This window comes from Saccostrea echinata, unplaced genomic scaffold, assembly GCF_033153115.1.
Source record: "Saccostrea echinata isolate AGI-Se365-2 ecotype Australia unplaced genomic scaffold, CSIRO_AGI_Sech_v1 ptg000054l, whole genome shotgun sequence".
Classification (NCBI taxonomy): Eukaryota; Metazoa; Mollusca; class Bivalvia; order Ostreida; family Ostreidae; genus Saccostrea; species Saccostrea echinata.
Genome location: NW_026889803.1, coordinates 47832254 through 47852730, shown reverse-complemented (window position 1 = coordinate 47852730; position 20477 = coordinate 47832254). Strand labels below are relative to the sequence as shown.

General features: G+C 32.3%; 1 protein-coding gene across 1 annotated transcript; it reads right to left on the bottom strand.

Moving 5' to 3' along the window:
• Positions 1–1281: 1281 nt before the first annotated feature.
• Positions 1282–20383, bottom strand: LOC133205154 (exocyst complex component 8-like). The gene is made up of 16 exons (XM_061340899.1): positions 20284–20383; positions 19853–20002; positions 19474–19569; positions 18774–18874; positions 17440–17582; positions 16971–17124; positions 16387–16516; positions 13028–13174; positions 12869–12920; positions 12614–12758; positions 12298–12478; positions 12060–12190; positions 11521–11640; positions 9905–10007; positions 5620–5810; positions 1282–1591 (listed from the first exon to the last, which is right to left on the bottom strand). Exons 1-16 carry the CDS (start codon positions 20354–20356, stop codon positions 1454–1456), a joined length of 2055 nt encoding a protein of 684 aa, XP_061196883.1. The 5' UTR covers positions 20357–20383; the 3' UTR covers positions 1282–1453.
• Between the last annotated feature and the right edge of the window lie 94 nt (positions 20384–20477).

Sequence of the window (20477 nt, the reverse complement as noted above, 5' to 3'; positions counted from 1 at the left end):
GGTCATTGTATCGACCATAGAACTTACGAAATGACGAGTTTAAACGAGACTGCTGATATTCTTGTTCCATCAACTTGTTTGTCAATAACTTGCCTCGTTTTGGAAATTGTTCATACGTACAGCATGCTCTTGCGTATCGAATCAACTGAGAGATATAAACCCCGTATGCAGGTGATGAAGGTATATTGCTGCACAAGTAAGGGAAGTTACGATTGAAAAGTTAAAGTCATCATGTTTATCGTAAAGCTTGGTTGTTAGATTACCATTAACGTCTTTTTTTAGTAAAATATCCAAATAGGAAACAGATGTGTCAGACTCTGTGGTATCTTTGATTTCAAGCTCAGCGGGATATATCGTATCGACATAAGAATGGAAATAACCATTGTTAATTGACAATACGTCGTCGATATATCTAAATGTCGAGTTGAAGGCCACGGTAAGTATTTTCTTCTTTTCACATATAAGATTTTGAACAAATTCTGCATCATAAGAATACAAAAATAGATCTGCTAATAATGGGGCGCAATTGGGATTTCCAATTGATTGTTGGAAGACCTGATCTCCAAAAACCATAGATATTGTCAATCAGAAACTCAAGCATCTTTTTAATATCAACTTCAGAGTACTCGTGTGTACATTCAGAATTGTTTTTAACAAAATAATTTTGCAAATGACCAGTGACAAGGTAAGTAAATTTCCAAGTTCGATTTTTATTGAAAAAGCAGCTGTCAATGATATCAAAAACCCTGGACTTTAATGTATTCGTGGGGAATGGTTGTATATGAAGTTGAAAAGTCGCAAGTTTTCAAGCATTTCAAAAAATTTTTTTTTGGTTTGTGACAAGAAAATTTATTATTGACATAACTGAGTCTGGACGATTTCCCCTCATCACGTTCTTGTGCAATGTATGAACCCTTACTTCTTCTTTTTGTTCATCTATCATTGCTTTTGTTTGTAAAGGCAAAACTTCTGCATGATTCATATGCACAATTATTTCAAACACGACTGTGTGATTTGGGTTAAAGAAAAGAGTAAAACTTCTTTCAAAAAGTTTTTCCCTGTCATATCCAAGATGAACCTTTACATACAAGGAATTGTGGTAAGCCGTTATTATCTCTGTCTTATTTAATAAATATACTAGAGATAAAATTAAAATACATTACAGTTTTCTCAATGAAACATCCTGCGGTTGCGACACCCACTTTCAGGGAACAATCCAATCTGGTATATAAGGGCATGGATTACTCAACACATAAATAGCAACATATGGAAGAAGTACACTACCGCAATAATAATTTATTTCGTAACATTTAAACAATATTGCACATTCAGCAAAATCATAAAATAATACATGATATCAAAAGTGACATATCTTGGTTATCAGGGAGATGTCTGAGGTCAGGTCCTCTGGTAGACACACAGGATTGCTCTGAAAATCACTGTATATCAATTGTCATTTAACTCTTCTGAATTCAACAGACATAAGCTCAATGTCCTTTGGAAAGGTTAATCCCTTGTTTTTGTAATGACTCTCAATTTTCTTTAGCAGAACATCCACCATAAATTGTGCATTTTTCATGATGAAATCGTGCTGGAAAAATAAAGACCGTGTTAATCTTGACTTGACAATTTATGGTCCAGTCACCTTTGCTTGGTGACTGAGTATGATAAACTGAGGTGTCCAATCCGAGACAAATCATAAATTGGTGCTACAATATTCAACTTCTGTGAAAACAATAACATGTTTAGAGCAGAACAAGACATCCTTTCAAATATTAGATAATATTGACGATTCCATTACCGATAAATGAAATGTTTGTCAATATCACAGAATTATCAAATGTTCTACTATTAGAGTATATCTTGTCGATATGTTGTAGCTCATATCAGGGCAATTCATAACAAGAAACTCTTCAAGGTATATACATCTTAATGGCCAAATTATTGTAAAACACAGAAAGTCCATTGATAAAGTCGTACAATGTATCACGAATTGTGTCAATCCAATGTACAAATGTAAAGAGAGAAACGTAACGGGTATCTGATCTTAAAATGCTGTGCTATTGCGGTATTCTGGTAAATACTACTGGATGGTAGCTCAAACATGATAATACACAATTAACTCTCTCTATAGCAAGTGATATTAGATATTGCATTCAACTAAATTGAATTACAAAATGATTTCCTTTTGCCTTCAAGCTTGTGCACCACCCTCCCTCCAATATTTTATCAATATTAATCTTGAATGAAAAAGGATAAATATTGCATCGCCTGATATTTACTCAATCTCAACTGTTCATTCATTATGGCAATCGAAAGGTCACCAGACTCGAACATTATTCAAACGATTGCTTTGTATGCTAGTGTTATAATCGGCATTACTTGTCGTCATTACCCATGTTGACGAATTTAATTAAATCGATCTCGACGCTGATGTATGGAACTGTCAAATAACGTAAATGACTGTATGGTCTAATTCCGTGTGGTACTACACCAGACCAGGTCTCTGATGAGACTTTAGCCCTACTGGTTTGTTCTTATAAGCATGGAAGTAAACATGGTACACTTTTAAAATAAATAATCATGTATCCTGATGTTTTTTATTTTAAATCAAACCAAAACTGTAAGACTTATAGGAACAGAATTTTAAAAGACATTCATCAAATTCTTTAAACAAAATTCACAGAATTATGAGCACTTAGGGTCATGTAAGTTCTACGATTTACAGACTGAAGGTGAAGAAACACTTTTGAAAAAGTGCTCATAAGAAATAAGTATGATTTAGTGGCTAATAAAGCTATTCTGAGTAGCTAAGAAAGCTTTTCCGAGTAGCTATTAAAGCTATTCCGAGTAGCTAATAAAGCTTTGTAAGTAATTTAAGCTACATAACTAAATGTAGTGATTGCACTGGACCTGTGAATATCAGTTTCATGTTGAAATTATTTTGGTTTTAAGACAACCAACAGTCTCTCAGCCTGAATGTAGAACATTGAATTCTAATCATCTTTTAACATTGAATTCTAATCAACTTTTAACATGACTAATTCCTAAAATCATGTACAAGTGAAACGCTAAGGGCTACTTCATAATTATGCAAATATTTTGTCCTAAATATTCACCATTTTTAAGTGCTGGCTGCTTGCACTTGGTACAGAAGAATTTGAAATATTCTTGGGAACAGTGAAAAAGAAAAGCAAAAGCCCTCACATTTCACTTTCTGCTAATTATCATGACAAGTAGTCAAGCTCTTTTTTTTTGAGTTACACATGCATTGTTTTCATTTCTATGAATTAAATATGCTTTAGTTTTCTTATGAAACCCATTTTTTTAGCACAATATCAAATTGAAGAATATTTAAATCCAAGCAACTTGTATGTGTCTGTTCATAATATTTCTAATAAGAAAGTTATTGATCAAGGCATAAAAGAATTTTAATCACTTTACAAACACTCTTTGCTACCATGGCAAGCATGGAAAAAGAATCTTAAACATTCCAGACCAGAACAATTCATATGATGTATGAAAAAAATGTACCCTAAAATCAGAAAAAGGACTCTCACCACTACAAGTAAAATTGGAAAACATAAAAAAAAACAAAAAAAAAACTTGATAAATTGTTTTTTTTTTTAAAAAAACAGTTGAGGAAAAGATAAACATGTATAAGAAAAGTATAAAAGAAACAGTTAAACTGAATCACAGAACATTCAGATGGTAATGAACTTTCACTCTGTCTTTTATTCACTCAAAATTATCTTAAGAAAAAAATAAAAATAAATTATAAGGAAAACCAGAAGTCTCTGATGAGACTGTAGCTCTACTGGTCTGTTTGTATAACAAAAGAAAAGTAGCACTTGGATTTGAAACATTGCAACATGCAACAATAATTAGAATTATGTATCTTAATGTAGTCTACTTCTGTGCCAAGTTATATTGAAATCAAATGAAAACTGTAGGAGGAGTAGTGTTTTGAAAGTATTTCATGGAAATTTCTATTTTTAGTAACCATGACCATTCACTCAAATAAAAAAACAGAAATACATATTATGTATCGTAGTGTATTCTAACTGTGTGCCAAATTATATTGAAATCAGACCAAAATTGTAGGAGAAGTAACGTTTAATGGGAATTTCACAAAAATTTCTATTTTAAGTAACCATGGCAACACTCTTCATCGAATTCAAAAACCAATGCAATAAATTATGTATCTTAGTATAGTCTTCTTGTATGCCTAATTATATTAGAAGTAGACTAAAACTGTAGCAGGAGTAGTCTTTTAAAGGAATTTCACAGAAATTTCTATTTTTAGTAACCATGGCAACACTGTCCATTGAATTCAAAAACCGATGCAATAAATTATGTATCTTAGTGTAGTCTACTTGTGTGCCAAGTTATATTGAAATCGGACCAAAACTGTAGGAGGAGTAGCGTTTTAAAGGAATTTCACAGAAATTTCTATTTTTAGTAACCATGGCAACACCGTCCATTGAAATCAAAAACCGATGCACTAAATTATGTATCTTAGTGTTGTCTACTTGTAAGCCAAGTTATATTGAAATCGGACCAAAACTGTAGGAGGAGTAGCGTTTTAAAGGAATTTCACAGAAATTTCTTTTTTTAGTAACCATGGCAACACCGTCCATCAAAATCAAAAACCGATGCACTAAATTATGTATCTTAGTGTAGTCTACTCGTGTGCCAAGTTATATTGAAATCGGACCAAAACTGTAGGAGGAGTAGCGTTTTAAAGGAATTTCACAGAAATTTCTATTTTTAGTAACCATGGCAACACCGTCCATCAAAATCAAAAACCGATGCACTAAATTATGTATCTTAGTGTAGTCTACTTGTGTGCCAAGTTATATTGAAATCGGACCAAAACTGTAGGAGGAGTAGCGTTTTAAAGGAATTTCACAGAAATTTTTATTTTTAGTAACCATGGCAACACCGTCCATCGAAATCAAAAACCGATGCACTAAATTATGTATCTTAGTATAGTCTACTTGTGTGCCAAGTTATATTGAAATCGGACCAAAACTGTAGGAGGAGTAGCGTTTTGAAAAATTGTTTACAGACAGACGGACAGACAGACAGACAGACAGACAGACAGACGGACGGACGACGGACACCTTACTATCGCATAAGCTCTTCTGGTCTCTGACCAGTAGAGCTAAAAATTACAAACAAAAAGCATGAAAATAACTAAAGTCATGATTATAATATATGTAAAATGAATAAGTTGAACAGAATAGATTTTCATTCAAAGATTCACATTATTGTTTTATAAAGTGATAAAAAAAATTATAAAGATTTATATGGGTTATTTCAGAAATGTAGAATTTTCAACATCATAGAAAGTTTACAATTTCTTAATATTTTTAAATTTAATGAATGCATCATTTACAACCAAAATAGGTCCAAAAATATATAAATCAGTCCAGGCATCCATATTTTTTTTTGTATCATCCGTCTTTATAATGTGAAAAAGAAAGAGATACAAGGGTTTTTTGCTAAAGAGGGAAGATGCTAACAAACAACCACTTTGGCTTGTATCAAATAAATATTATCTTAAAATCATACATAGATTTAAATAGATAAATAGTCTTGGCCCTATGCCCCTACCTCTTTACTGAATTCTTGTGATCTTAGGGAGGTTTTTATATGGTTAAGTTGTTCCTGGAATATTTCTGTTACTGCTGAGGTGATGAGGGAGTCGTGGTCTGAGGAGTACATGCTCAGCAGATCTCTGGACAAACCAAGACAAGCCTTAGAGAAGTTGATTGTGTTGACTGTTAGTGATATAAAGCAAACATCTGAAAGGACAACGTATTGTTTTCATTCACAAACTTGTACCAAGTAAAAGGACTGCAACTTTGAAAAAAAAATTGTACACAGATAAAAAGTTTTGGATGACAGACAGCTTGCAAATGAATGAGCTCTTACGAATTTTCATTGCTTGGGCTATGTCAATATTACTGTTAAATCACTTATTTTGAGGGTTCAAAGGATGATTCTCTATAAGGCCATTTTCCGGCCTACGATAAAATCACTTAAAAATGTGATTTTATGTAACTTTAATCATTGTATTTCATGATTTTGATGTTTGTTTTTCAACATCGATCACCTAAGTCGCGTGATTTAAAGATCACAAACGGCCGTCAAGTAAAGAAAAATTGAGGGTAGGTCTATTTACATCAAGTTTCTATGCATGTTTCTAGATGTAAATGATCAAAAATTGTTTATTTATGTCGGAAACATATCAGACTTAAGTAATAAGTGCAAAGATTGTTTAATTTAAGGCTAAAGATATTTTTTTATGGCAAGAATTTTGATGCATTCACATTTTGCATATTTTGAATGGAAATCTTTACAAAATGCACCTCGTATGATGTTGAAAAATGTTTAATTAGCATTTAATTCAAAGTATTATTTCATATATGATTATATTGTAATTGTGTATTGTTTCTATAGATGTGGTACCTATTTTACACATAAAATGCCCATGCAAGAAATGAGATTTCTAAGTTTCTATTGAACTATAAAAGTTGTGTATCAAATGTTTAAAGCATTGAATGAATTTTGTTTGTGATTAAATCAAAATTAAGTTGTAATTTATAAAATATAGTCTACATTTGCAAAAAGAAAAAAAAATAATAAAGAATTCATTAATTTACAAGATGAAAATATTAATGCAAGTACATGTTTATAGTCAGTACATAAAACTCAGAACGGTTGTGTTAAAAATATATATATCGACGTAAAATGAAATAACATCGTAAGAGTTGCTTTGATGCAATTTAATTACGCATCTAAAACAATATATTTAATTTAAAATGCTATCTAAACTATAATACACAAATGTAGGTATAAAAGTCGAGCCCCCCCCCCCCCTCCCACGGCACTCCATAAAATGGAGTAGATTTTCAACAGTTCCTTCCACTACGCATATCAGAAGTTTTAGTATATCCATGGGCTAACAGAGTTCTACAACATCCAAGGTACAAAATGGACCATAAGAGATGACACTCCTTTCGCACTCTTGAAACCTGAGGATTAAATTCTCTTTCCGTGCTGCGTCAAGAACTAAGGTGTTTAACACGGGTAGTGACAGTTCCTTTGCTAAGTCCTCAGCATTGAAAGTAAAAGTCATGGGTCTCTTGGATATTATCTTAAAGAAGGAGGTCCTGCCCCACGGTAGGTGTTGGTCAATACTGAAACCATGCATAAATCAAAATTGTGACACTTTACCTTAAGTGGATGATCTCTTTATCTGGGTAAAAAATTCTAAAATGACGTAAAGCAACATTCAATTGTCAATCACGTGACATTTAGGAACCCCTTTCCTCCTTGGCGTTTTATTTTCTAAGACAGAACTACTGTTCTCATAACTTATATTGATGCTACCAAAGAAGTGTGATGAATAGACTGAGTCCTCTCAACACCCAGTTAACAAAATACATGGATCCTATGTCACTCATACGGAAAAGTGTCCTTCTAAAAGGTCGAGGCGAGAATTTCCATTATGAAACCATCCCATCTGTAATTCTCTATCTATAAAAGTTACATGTGTTCCCATAGAAAAATTAAGTTTATAACACAAATAGCAAATGCATCTTCCCGCTACAACAAAAATAGCTTTTATCATTTCTAGAACTAATAACAAATATGCAGTACTCCTAAGGAAATACAAATACAAAGAAGTAGCATAGATAAACTAAACTATCCTTATCAATAATAATAATTATAATAAGTAACTTATATTCATGCCTTATAGTTTATAAAAAATTTCTTTATTTCTAGCAGATAGTTCAATGAGACTTGTCTTCACGTAATTTCATAACAACCAGTCATTTCAGTCCTTTGATTTTAGATTTTTTAAGTAAAAAGTTTACTTTTTTTGAGTAGACATGCATGGCTTATATTAATTCTTAGTAAATCAATAGAAACATGTACTCTAAGTGAAAGTTTATAATAAGAAATAATCTACATAAGCTGATATCCTTCATTGTGAGTAGTTAGCTTTTCCTGCAAATGTCGTAAAATGAAGCGAAAAGTTTTTATTTACATGTCATAACCACCTTTAACCAAGTTGATAATTTGGTAGTCACTTTTTATGTTCATAAGAAGTTTACATGCAAATTTTGGTGCTGGTTAAAGGTGGTTATGACATGTGTAGGAGTTACCTAACACACCAACCCTCTTGAGTTTTCCCATTACCCTAATGCTAATACGGACCGATAGTACCTTTACTTTGTGACCCTATATCATAACAAATACTTTTGTATCATTAACCAATCAACATTTATCATTAAATTGGAACATTAGCCTACTAACTCATGCAGTTTTTAAGGGAAAAAATACTATTTGAAAATTTGAAGTCATTGTAGGCCGCAAAACGGCCTTATGGAGAATGATCCTTTCTGTGATTTGAGGGAAAAAATATTGGTTCATGTAGATTTGATTTTGTGCTTGTTAGACAAACATGATACTATAGTTAAAAATTTAAACATTTCATGAAGGTTATGTTCATGTATTTGTGCATCTCACTATACCATGAAAAACATCGAAATTAGTCCTTCCACAAAAAAATTGTGAATTTTAAGTATGTTTAAACTAGAACTGTCCTAATGTAACCAATACCCCTGGAAAGCAACTAAAGAAAGGGAATGCTTTCTTAACTCTGCTTTCTTGTTAAATAATTATACTACAAAATTATACTACAAAATCCTGTGGCCTGAATCGTACTGATATTCAATGAGTTAAAGATATACCAACTCTGATCATGTGCAACTCTTCGTGTCAAGTTGCAGTCCTCGCAATATAAAATTAGTCATGGCCCAAAGAACTTCTCAGACTTTGATCTTATTCTAACAACTATGGCTAAATATCACCTCTTGGTCAGAACCTATCTTTATGTCTAACTCCTAATGCTCCTCCAACACAAAATTATGTCTTTAAATTTGATACATATAAACTTAGTGACTTGACCTAGCTACAATAGTTTTTATGAACTTTGTTTGGTGTCAATATTACATATTCTACTATGATTATTGCCCAGATCAAAGAAATGCCGCGGACATTATTCTCCAATAAATCAAGAACGTCATAAAAAAATTATCAGATCAGAAACACATGTCAAATCTGTACAGTTGAAATAAATATTTCACTGTATAATCTAATACTTATTTAGACCACATCGATGTGTCGTCTTTTGCAGTCTAAACATGTGTATTGCCTGAAACAGCTGATAAATATCCGTTTTTCTAACCAAGTGGGGCTGTTCTACGGACCTCCCCACAACATTTACACTCCCGTGATTTAACTGATAAATCAATGAAATAGACAACTGGTTTTGTTATTTTTCATTCATAAAAATTGATCAATATATGTTACAAGCAAATATATAAATAATTAAAGGATATTTTTAATCCAACAAAAGCTGAAATCGTCTGCATTTTATGCAATCGATTGACCCTCTGGTGTTCAATGGAACAGCGAAATTGCGACATGGTGACCTAATTCGTTTCTCTATAGAGAAAATGATCAACTGTATTTTAGAGCCGTTAGTAGAGTAGAAATATAGTCCTTGTTGTCGTGAATGATGCAGGATAACCTCCTCGGTCTCGAAATGTAGTCTGAAATATAAAAGCCTTGGCTAACGCCTCGGCTTTTATATTTCAGACAACATTTCTCGACCTCGGAGGTTATCCTGCAACATTCACGATAACGCAGACTTTATTTCTTAATCAAATGCTTTATAGATACCCTTGATTGTCCCTTGCCAACAAGTTCCAAACCATTAAACTATCACCCACCATAAAACTATGGCTTGACATCAAGTCCTGTGCTTGCTCCTCCCCATAAAACAGATTTAAATTCAAACTAATATCTATCATGTACCACTCACCGTAAATATATGGCTTTAAATCCAGCCCTGTGGATGCCACCTCCTCCACAAACTTGTTACAGTCTTTCTCATTCATGTGATTCATTGGTCTCCATTTGTCCTCCTTTGTAGCAAAATATTAATCAATGATTGAACTGTATTTAAAACCTACATGTAAACAATTTCACAAAACTGCACATACAAAAATCTTCAGCAATTCAAGAAAAATGTTCTATGAGTTTACATTTGTCTTATTAACACAGTATTTTACATAAGTACAAATAGTTTACAACCCCACTTTGAATTGTTACTTACCATTCTTATGAATTCCAAAACCACCAACAGTTTTTTTTTATCCCACTACAAACTATTACTATTAAAGCCTTTCTTTGAATTTCTTTGAGAAACTTTAAATTGTTTCTCTGAATTTCTCATTTCCCTGCTTCTGGATTTCACTCTCTTTGATTTTAAAAGCATTCCTCTATAGACAGTAATGCACATAAACATAATGTTTGTTCATGCAGTCACCTAAATGTTGATTTTCAGAAGTTCATGTACATGTTTCTCATTAAGATACATTCTTTTGATCAAAATAACTTCTCATCAGGATTTTTTTGTGATATTTTTTTTTTTATGAGAAACAAAACCTTTGGTCCTAAATTAAGAATGTGGAGTGTTAACCAAAAAACTTAGCACTGGTTCTATATGAAATACTTTTAGTTGTACACATCAGGATTTCATTTGAATTCTTTTTTAGATAAATACCTCAGAATTGTATTTGAATTATAAATTAAAGTAATATGAGCTGCGATTTTGACTTCGGAAATTTTTGTTGCAATGTTGTTATTAACTATATTTCTTTGACAGAAAAAAAGAAGTTTTGTAAACTTCAGTTGTTCACATCTGCAATGCAAGAACAATTTGTAAGCTTTGATTGAAGCAAAATTACATTTTTGTCGTCCTGTCCAATACTGATTTCTTAGATAATCGTATACATTCCATTGTACAGAAATCTTTCTTCTAAAAAATATTAATACTTTAATTTAGTCTAATTGATCATAAAGGATTAAATTACATACAGATTTATCATAATGGCACATTTTAACAGCAAAATAAAATTCTCAAAAATGCAGCTCATATTGCTTTAAGACATCTCCCACATAATATACCTCTACTACCTATTGTGGCTTAGTGCATGGGATGTTGGGTAAGAAATTTCCCTATAAATACAGGTATTTTGTTATCATTGCCAAATTCTTCAAAGAACATATATAGAAATCTCTGGGGCTCCTACTTCCTACTTATACATTTCCCTCCTACACCTATTCGTTTACTTTTTCTTCATAACATCCCTTATTGGGCTGTGAGATAGAATCATCAGTGTACTTGTCATTGCTTTAGTGTGGACCAATTAATTCCAATGACCATTTTGGTTGTATGCATATACATGTATGTATAAGCATATATGTCTTCCTAGAGAAGTTAGATACTAAAATCTCTTCTGGACAAAAACACATTGTGGCCTATTTTTTAATGCAAGATACTACAGCAAAATCTGTTATGTATCAATTTACCCCTACTTGAATTAGTACTAACCAATTCTGTGATTTTTATACCCTCTTTGAATTAGTACTAACCATTCCTCTGAATTTCACCCCTTCTATGATTTGCTCTTTGTTTTCCGTCACTGCTTTTTCGACATCAGCACTTATCATATTTTCAAAACAGAAAGAAAGGTCTAGTCCAATCATTTGTAGCTGGAATAATGAAAAAGAACCGAATATAATAACATTTATCAAATAAAAATTTTAAAAAAGCAGTTTTTAAAAGTTACATTTTGTTTCGAATACTAGCCCCAAGACCATAAACTGAGAACAGACGTAAGTCAAAATTTCAAATCCAAATAACTTTGGAAATAATTTTGATAACAGAACAAAATTTTTATCATATGTTTATACTAGAATATTATACTAACCTGCAAAATTTCAAGTACGTATGTTAAATAAAACTCAAGATATTTAAAATCAAAATTTTGACTTAAGTCTGTTCTCAGTTTATGGTCTCAAGGCCAGGTTTCATACTTAATTAACACAACTCTTTCAACATACATATAAGTATAATCATCTGTGAGACAACAAATGTAAAATAATTGTACATGTAATAATTATAACAGTACCTCTTTACAGCTCTGTCTTACAATGCAAACACAATCTGCCATGACAGTTAAGTTTGATTTCCCTCCAAAAACCTGTCTTCTGAAAGTCTCCACAAAAGACAGCAGCTCACTCTGGGACCACACCACAAATGCTAGAATGAAAGTAGATGTCTTGAAAATTTTAACAAGTATACATGTAAGAAGATTTATTTATAGAAATCAAACATTTTACTACTCCTGTTGAATGTCTAATTATTACCTGACATGCAGCCATAGTGTTCCTGGAATGCTTTGAGAAATTCCCTGCCTGTTTCCATCAGACTTGGAAAGAACACCCCGCAAAGACGACGAATGTACAGAGTGGTGGCCCCCTCAAATTTCAGCTGGCGAATGTTATACTTAATGATGGCACTCCTGTTCTTCAGGAACAATTCACAAGCCTGGATGAAAGAAATCATTTTAGTGCTTATAATGCAAGAAACACTCTTGGTTTTCTTAATTTTGTCAAAACAATTCTTGCATCTTATAACACCTCTTTTCATAGTGATGCGGCTCTATACTTCTAATCTGATTACCTGTGCAGATTTTCCAAGTCTGATTAACTGGGCCACGGCTCGCCTAGCAGCTCTTGGTCCCCCTCTCAAGGACCTCTCTGGTGACACCTGTAGTTCACTCATCAGTCCCTCTGTCAGTTGTTTAATTCTGTGGTCTATCCTTGATCTACATCATAATCATGATAAATAAATCTCCAACATTGAAATTTATGGTAACTGAAATACTTTTTAAATCCCTGTGTCCTTTTTTCTTAGTCAAATAAAGCAATGACATACCTAAATTCTTTTATGGCTGGAGCTTTAGGGCAAGTAGCTAAGTACTGGTTAACTGAGAAATAATGGAGTTTAATATTACCAACTGAACATCAATATTCATAGAAAAATTCTAATGTGTTTTGAATCTGATTTAGGCAACAGGACAACTGTGCTACATACCTCTCTCCACTAAATCTACAGCTCCTTCAAAGTCCCTCTGAGCGATACACATGTCAAGGTCTTCAGGCATTTCCTGTATCCACTCAGCACTCAGATAGTCCGCCTCAATAGCCGACTGAGACTCACTATCATCTTCTTCTAAGAAAGCTGTAATATAAAAACACTCTGACAAGAACAAAACATGGAGGAATTATTCAGAGGTACTCTTCAAACAAAGCTGTGATGCAGATATTTACTATAACATGGAAGACATACAGAAATATTCTTCAAATCTGTAATACATAAATGCAATATAAAAAGAGCATGGGAGAATTATGAGATTAGGTCTTGTGGTTCCTTCCTTGAGACACAGACAATTCTATTTATTCAGTAAAATACTGTTTGTCAATTTTTTCTTTCTTTTACATGTATTGCTTGATGATTTAGATCTGTTTTATTCCACAGCTTTGTCAGTTTTCTAACAATCATAAGCTTTTCCATTTTAAATTTGAACTGTTTTTTTTTTTTTTTTTTGTTTTGTTTTGTTTTGATTTTTTTGAAATTTTAGTCTACTGGGATAATAGTGATTGAGGCATAGCAAACTAAGGTGTACATATACAGGTACATGTATGTGTACAGTACAGGTAAGAGATACACATACTTGTTTACACATGTTACATAACTTTTCTTGTTTAGCAATTATAGCTTGTATGTGTTCTTGTAAATCTTTAAATGTGAAAATCTTATTTTCAAATAATTTCAAATTTTTATCAACTAATCCACTTAAATTTATAATGTACATAAACTATTATAATTAAATAATAAATATACTAGACGAAATCCCACTCAAGCGCGGGGAATTGAGTTCTTACCACTACTGACAGAACAATTCCATTAATATATATTATAGTTTTTACTGAGAGTTAATTACAGACTTATAGAAGAGAGAAATTCTTTGTTCAAAATCACGTAGTTAGTTTCGGAGCAAAAGTAGTTATACCCCCCCCCCCCCCCCCCCGGTCCCTTTTGTAAAAAACTTTGAAAAATAACAATTTCATTAATTGAGGTTTATTTTGACACCTGTTATACTATGTTATAAATATTGTACTTTGGGTGCCCTTATTCCATTTCCATCAAGGATAAAAGAAGCGAATATGCACATTTTACTGATAAAGACTTTGTCAGCACATTTTTTTTTTTTGGTTGTAAAAAATAGTTTTAACACCCTAGGTATAGGCCTACTATACCTAGTATTTGATACAGACTGTTTTCAGAAGACTGAGATGTATAGATTAAAGCAAAAAATTTGAAACACCTTTTGAACAATATCAAATTCCTTAATTGACATTTTCTCTTTACATGTACATGTAATAAGTTTATTACAAAATATAAACTGTGCTTCGGTTTCCTTGCCATGATGCTCTCAGTGGCGAAAATGCATATTTTACTAATAAATTTTTACTAATAAATTTTCAATGCCCAGTCACATCAAAGCTTTTTTTTTTTAATATTCATGTAGTAAGATTTTTAACATCGGGCTCGATGCCATATCATGCTCTAGAAATTTCCATCAAGGTTAAGATTGGTGAATTAGAAACACAGTTAATCAGTTAACACAACTTATTTCATTTATATCACTTAAATCAAGTTTTGATCGAATAATTCACTAATGATGTTTTATGAAATAAATAAAGCATTGCTTGTTGTCAGTTTCATTAAAAATTGCCAGTAACTTAGATCCGCCAACCGGAAACACCACCGTATACTCTCTTTTTTGCTATTTCAGGGTTGTTTATCGAAAATAAAAGTAGACTTTTAATTAAATTTACGATAATTACTATGCGAGTGAAATCTAAATATAGTTAACGGACATCACCTCATCCCTAGTGTATTCTTAGAGGAGTAAGTATGAACTCTAGTGCAGGCGTTTCGTTGTTTATTTGCAAAATTTATTAATTTATAAGTATAGATGCATATATTTATATTAAATTCTACTACAGTTATTGCCGAGATCAAAGAAATGCCGCGGACATTATTCTCCAATAAATCACGAACGTCATCAAAAAATTATCAGATCAGAAACAGATATTAAACCTGTACAGTTGAAATGAATATTTCACTGTAGAATCTAATACTTATTTATACCATATCGATGTGTCGTCTTTCGCAGTCTAAAACAGCTGTAATTGTCAGGTTTTATAGCTACGTTGGGCCGTTCCACGGACCTCCCCACAACATTTACACTCCGTGATTTTACTGACAAAGCAATGAAAAAGACAACTGATTTTGTTATTTTTTTCATTTTTGAAAATTAACCAGTATATGTTACAAACAAATTTATAAATAATTAAAGGATATAGTTCACCCAACAAAGGCTTAAATCGTCTGCATTTAATGCAAGTAATCAAACAAATTGACCCTCTGGTGTTAAATGGAACAGCGAAATCGCGACATGGTGACCTAATTCGTTTCTCTATAGAAGAAACGATCAGCCGTATTTTAGAGCTGTTAGTAGAATAGAAATAAAGTCCTTGTTGTCGTGAATGATGCAGGATAACCTCCTCGGTCTCGAAATGTTGTCTGAAATATAAAAGCCTCGGCTAACGCCTCGGCTTTTATATTTCAGACAACATTTCTCGACCTCGGAGGTTATCCTGCAACATTCACGATAACGCGGACTTTATTTCTTAATTATTTAATAAAGAGTTCTTATGATCCTGATATGTCAAAGCATGTTTTGAAAGTCAAGACTATAGTGTTATTTTTAAAACACTCGATCAAAAAAACATTTTCAATGAAAAACATTTAGTTCCTTACATAAGTATATCCACAAAGTCTTTTGGTTTTAGAAAAACACTCATATTGATTGAAATAAATAGCAAATTCAAAATTGTATGCTATAAGTTTGCAATTTCAAGTACTTATCATTCTACATGAATGTTGATATGTGTAGAATTTCGTCATTAATAGCAAAATTGGTGCATAATGCACAGATTTCCAGGAGGAATACTCTGCCTCACATTCAAGTACATAAATTATTACATATACACACTGGTTTGCTAAATCTCTCTACTAACTTCTTCATGAAGCAGATTACACAAACACGTACACATCAGTTTGGTACACCTCTCTAATAACTACTGCATGAAGCAGGTTATAAAACTTTATTAGAGAGGATAACCATATTTTTTTTTCTTAGTCACTAGTAAAACTACTACTGTCTCTGTATCATAAAGACACAGATTTAAATGACATAAAATGCAGTTTCTTATCTATTTGTCTGGAAAGTGAACCTTAATTAGGGTTAATCCAAGATTATAGGACTTTCTTGAGTAAAAAAAATTTAATGTATATTCTATGGGTTGTACATGTAAACATACGATTTTTCTCTTCTACTGCAGTGGCTGCTGCAACCTGGGCCTGCTGCTCCTGCAACATAGCCTCTTTTTTCTGTTTATCTCGAGCTGCTTTCTTCTTCTTGGATTCTTCTAAAATGTCTAACCACTGTCTCTGTAATATAAATCAAACACTTAAATGTCAAACAACTGTCTCCGTAACATAAAGACATACAGTGCTAAATGGCATAAAACAAAACAAATCTTGTCAACTGCATGCTGAATCAGAATAAATGGTATATATCATTAAAGTTTATTAAAAACATGCAGTCATCAGTTTTGTTTACCACTGATGATAAACATTTTAAGAGCAAAGCCATTAAGTACAGTATGAGTCTACTTCATGTACAAAATGTAAATGTGATATGGTTGTATTTTCTGAAGATGTAAGGAAAACCAATAAAGCTATAACCTGAAATGCCTCACAATAGAAAATTTTTATCAAGGGAATATTCATTTGAGAAAATTTATACAATCAAGTAAAAGCTCAATGATTGTTATATCTATATTATGGCACGTTAGTACAAAGTCTAGAACTGGTTATTAAGTACATGCATGTATCTTCCAACCTTAGACTTGGAGCTGTCTGCTTGGTACATTTTGGAGTCTGGAAACATCAGTATTTTGAAGGCATTTTTGTTTGGGCCAGCATCTCGTACATTGACCACAGCCAGACTGTCCAATTCATACAGGCCCTGGAATCGATATCTCACTGGACCACGTCTAGATAAAGTAACAATATTATAGTACATTATAATCAGTGCCTGTTTATTTTGTACACTAACTCTCTCTTACCTGTATGAAGATATCTCTCAAAAAAACTAAAAATGAATAACAGAAAAACATAAAAAGTTTAGAATCATTACTCTAGTTTAAAAACATTACAGTAACTGTAGTGGTAAGAACTAAGATTGCGCTGGAATACATAATAATTTATACTGTAAGTGTTCTGTTATACATCTATACCTGTACCGAATAGAAAATTTTCTCAATGAATTTCAAACAATGACTATGTTCATAATTCCAGTTATAACTCACCTATTTGGGAGCCACGATGCAATCATCAAGCTGTCATTGAGTAAAAAACAGTGAACTTTCTGCACTGCTGTAAGAGATTCTGGATCAAGTTCAACAAGGTCACCATTATGTATCAGTTGTCTGCCTGGGACTTCTGTGACACTCTACACAATGTATAATGAATGATATAAATATTTCTTATTAATGATGAACAGATTAAGCTGCATTACCATTGTAGGGATTAGAATCTTATTATCCTACAGTATACTGATTGTTAACTTCCAAACTAATAGTAATATGCCTACCATTTGAAATTGCAAATTCAATGCCTTATTGTTGATTTTTGAGTGAAAATTCAAGTTTGTTATTACCCTTTACAATACGTTTTATTTCCATTAGTGAACTCTTCAAAATTAGAGGCACGTTTGGTCATCTGTCTGGGACTGCATGGCATTCCGGATAATACAAATCATGCCAATCTCAATCCAATTTTAAATGTTAAATGTATTTGTCATTCAAATTAAAGAATAGAAGAACTAAAAGACATATGTCAGAGAGCGAGAACCCTAAATTTATCATCCATTAATAAAAAATACATTTCCGAGGCATGTGTATTGTATTAGATGTACCATACCATAAATAGATACATACGATCAACAATAGATATAAATTGATATCGTTGTCATTCCTACTCTTGATGTATATAAAGTCCACAACAATACAATATTTAATTTGCATTTTCTTAGGATTTGTTCATCGACATTCAACATACTGTTTACATGTTTATGTTACGTTTATCCCAGAAATCCTGCGAGATTTGTACATTTTCCGACTTTTTCACAAAAGAGCGCACTAAGAAGTATAACTCTTCCATAGTGGAAATAGAATGTACTCAAATTGCTTTTTATAATAGTTAATTTGTTATATAAGATTATGATAATAAGCAGGCTATTATAATAGCTGTTTTTAATTGGTCTGAAATCTACAACTGCTGTAATGCCATGCCCAAATATATTTCTACATGTATTTAAGAAAAATGAAAAATAAGCAAATATGGTAAACAAGCAATGAAAACAGCTCTAGGATAAACTGCAGTTGATATTTTTTTTTAAATTTTTGAGTGTAACAAGGGTGAAAAGGTGTATAAAAAAGAAAAAAAACACAATTTGGCAAAATGTACACTTTAACTTTATAGTTATAATTACAGAAAGAATTTACAATAAATCATGCAAAAAAGGTTTTGAGTTTTCAAAATCTATAAAATTTATGGTATTAAACAAGTCATATTGCCTATCATGCTCAACCCATGTTACATGTATAAAGTAGCTAATTGCACTATGTTATCTAGAACCTACCGAGCAGCCTTCCACCTTCTCAAGAAGGAAGGCCAGATTTTTCCTTGTTTCTTCTTCTGGATTTTCATCTTCTTCTTTCACTGTTGGTTCCTCAACAATAGCTGTTCAAGAAGAGACAATTTCAGATTGTTGATTCCACAGATATGTAGCTAGCTGCTTGCTACCTCCATTTAATAAATCTTGATATAGGGAAATGAAAATTTTCTTTATGGTAATTTGGGCAATCATCCATTTTAATTTTTATTTTGTATAATTATTTTTAATCCTTCTATGACACCATTATCAGAGGACACATTTCATAAGAATTATTGTGTAAAATGGAACCTGTGGAATACAACTTATCATAATTTCAAGTGTACTTATTATAATCATTGTTAAATCTCTAATCGATTGTCTAAAAGATGAGCTTTTCAGTCGATGATTTATTATATATCGAGCACTGTGACAACACTAGTTGCAGTTAAGTTTTATGAAAAAGAAGATTAGCCAACTTAACCCTAGTCTGTCTGACAAGCTTCTAACACTGAAGTTTAACTGTACTAATGTATTATTCTCAGAGCTCTGTACTATATTATGACTACTCTGGAACACTGTACAGTGTACGTACCTCTACTGTAGCAGTATATACATGTAAGTACATGTATGTACTCTGTAAGCTTTTTACTAATTATGACTACTCTGGAAACACTGTATTACATACCTCTGTCACTGACCAGGGACATCTCCATCATGGATGACATCAGACTCTTTTGTTCTGTCAACATGTGACTTAACTGGTACATCTCACCCTCCAAAACTAGGTATACATATGAATATTAATGATATACAAATCAAGAATTTAGCCTTTTACTCAGTCAATTTTACGTTCCCTTAATTACACTTGTAACTTACTCATTAGGTTTCAATTCATTTTGAATAATTAAAAATGTTTAGGTTAATTTTCTTTTATATTTCAGGACACAATTTGATCTCATCTAAAATACTTCTTGTGTATGTTTGTTTTGATAACCTATGGATGATCAACCATTTATGGTGCAAATGTCAAAAATATTAATCTTCAACAGATTTAAATAAATTACTTGAAATTTCTTTAGCTGTCTCAATGAACTGTGAGTAGTTTTTATACACATTTTTCTTCAGTGAGTGAGCTGTTTCATCGGCCAGAATCTGTACTTTCTGCTTCATTGTAAGCAGTTCTTCCTCTCCATTCTGTGACAACTTGCTGACAACTGAAACAATGTAACAACGAAAATCTTATTAAAAAGTTATTTCATTTTCATCAGATGTATATGATTTTCATATCGAAATTTCATTTGTACTGTTTGCAACTACATGTTTATAATCTGTGTGTATATTACTAACTATGTAACCAGCGAGGAGAAAAAATGCGACCAGACTAGTTGTACACAACCAAGGAAATTCGAAAGTATGACACACCCCATTGAATTATAATTGCATATTTCAAGTAACGTTAGGTAAACAACAATAACCTTTTTTCTTCCGAACTTACAATTGTCTGGATCAAATCCTTGACTTGATAGAACCCTGGCCAGGCCATGGCTGGGCTCAGCCAACCCTGTCATTTTGCTTTCAAAAGTTCACTGCTTCAGTTTCTGTCGCTGGTCAAACTGTAGCCTAGTAAACAAACCGTGAATGGTATTGATTCCGTGTCAATAAGCTAAAATACGAATTTTAAAACGTTCT

Bases quoted from the DNA above. Each gene is read 5' to 3' on its own strand.
- LOC133205154 (XM_061340899.1), bottom strand. From the start codon at position 20,356: ATGACAGGGTTGGCTGAGCCCAGCCATGGCCTGGCCAGGGTTCTATCA. The intron at 13,175-16,386 runs GTATGTTTACAT...TTTATATTACAG, and splicing joins TGCAGTAGAAGAGAAAAATC to CTTTCTTAGAAGAAGATGAT. The intron at 12,921-13,027 runs GTATGTAGCACA...ATTATTTCTCAG, and splicing joins TGTAGATTTAGTGGAGAGAG to TTAACCAGTACTTAGCTACT.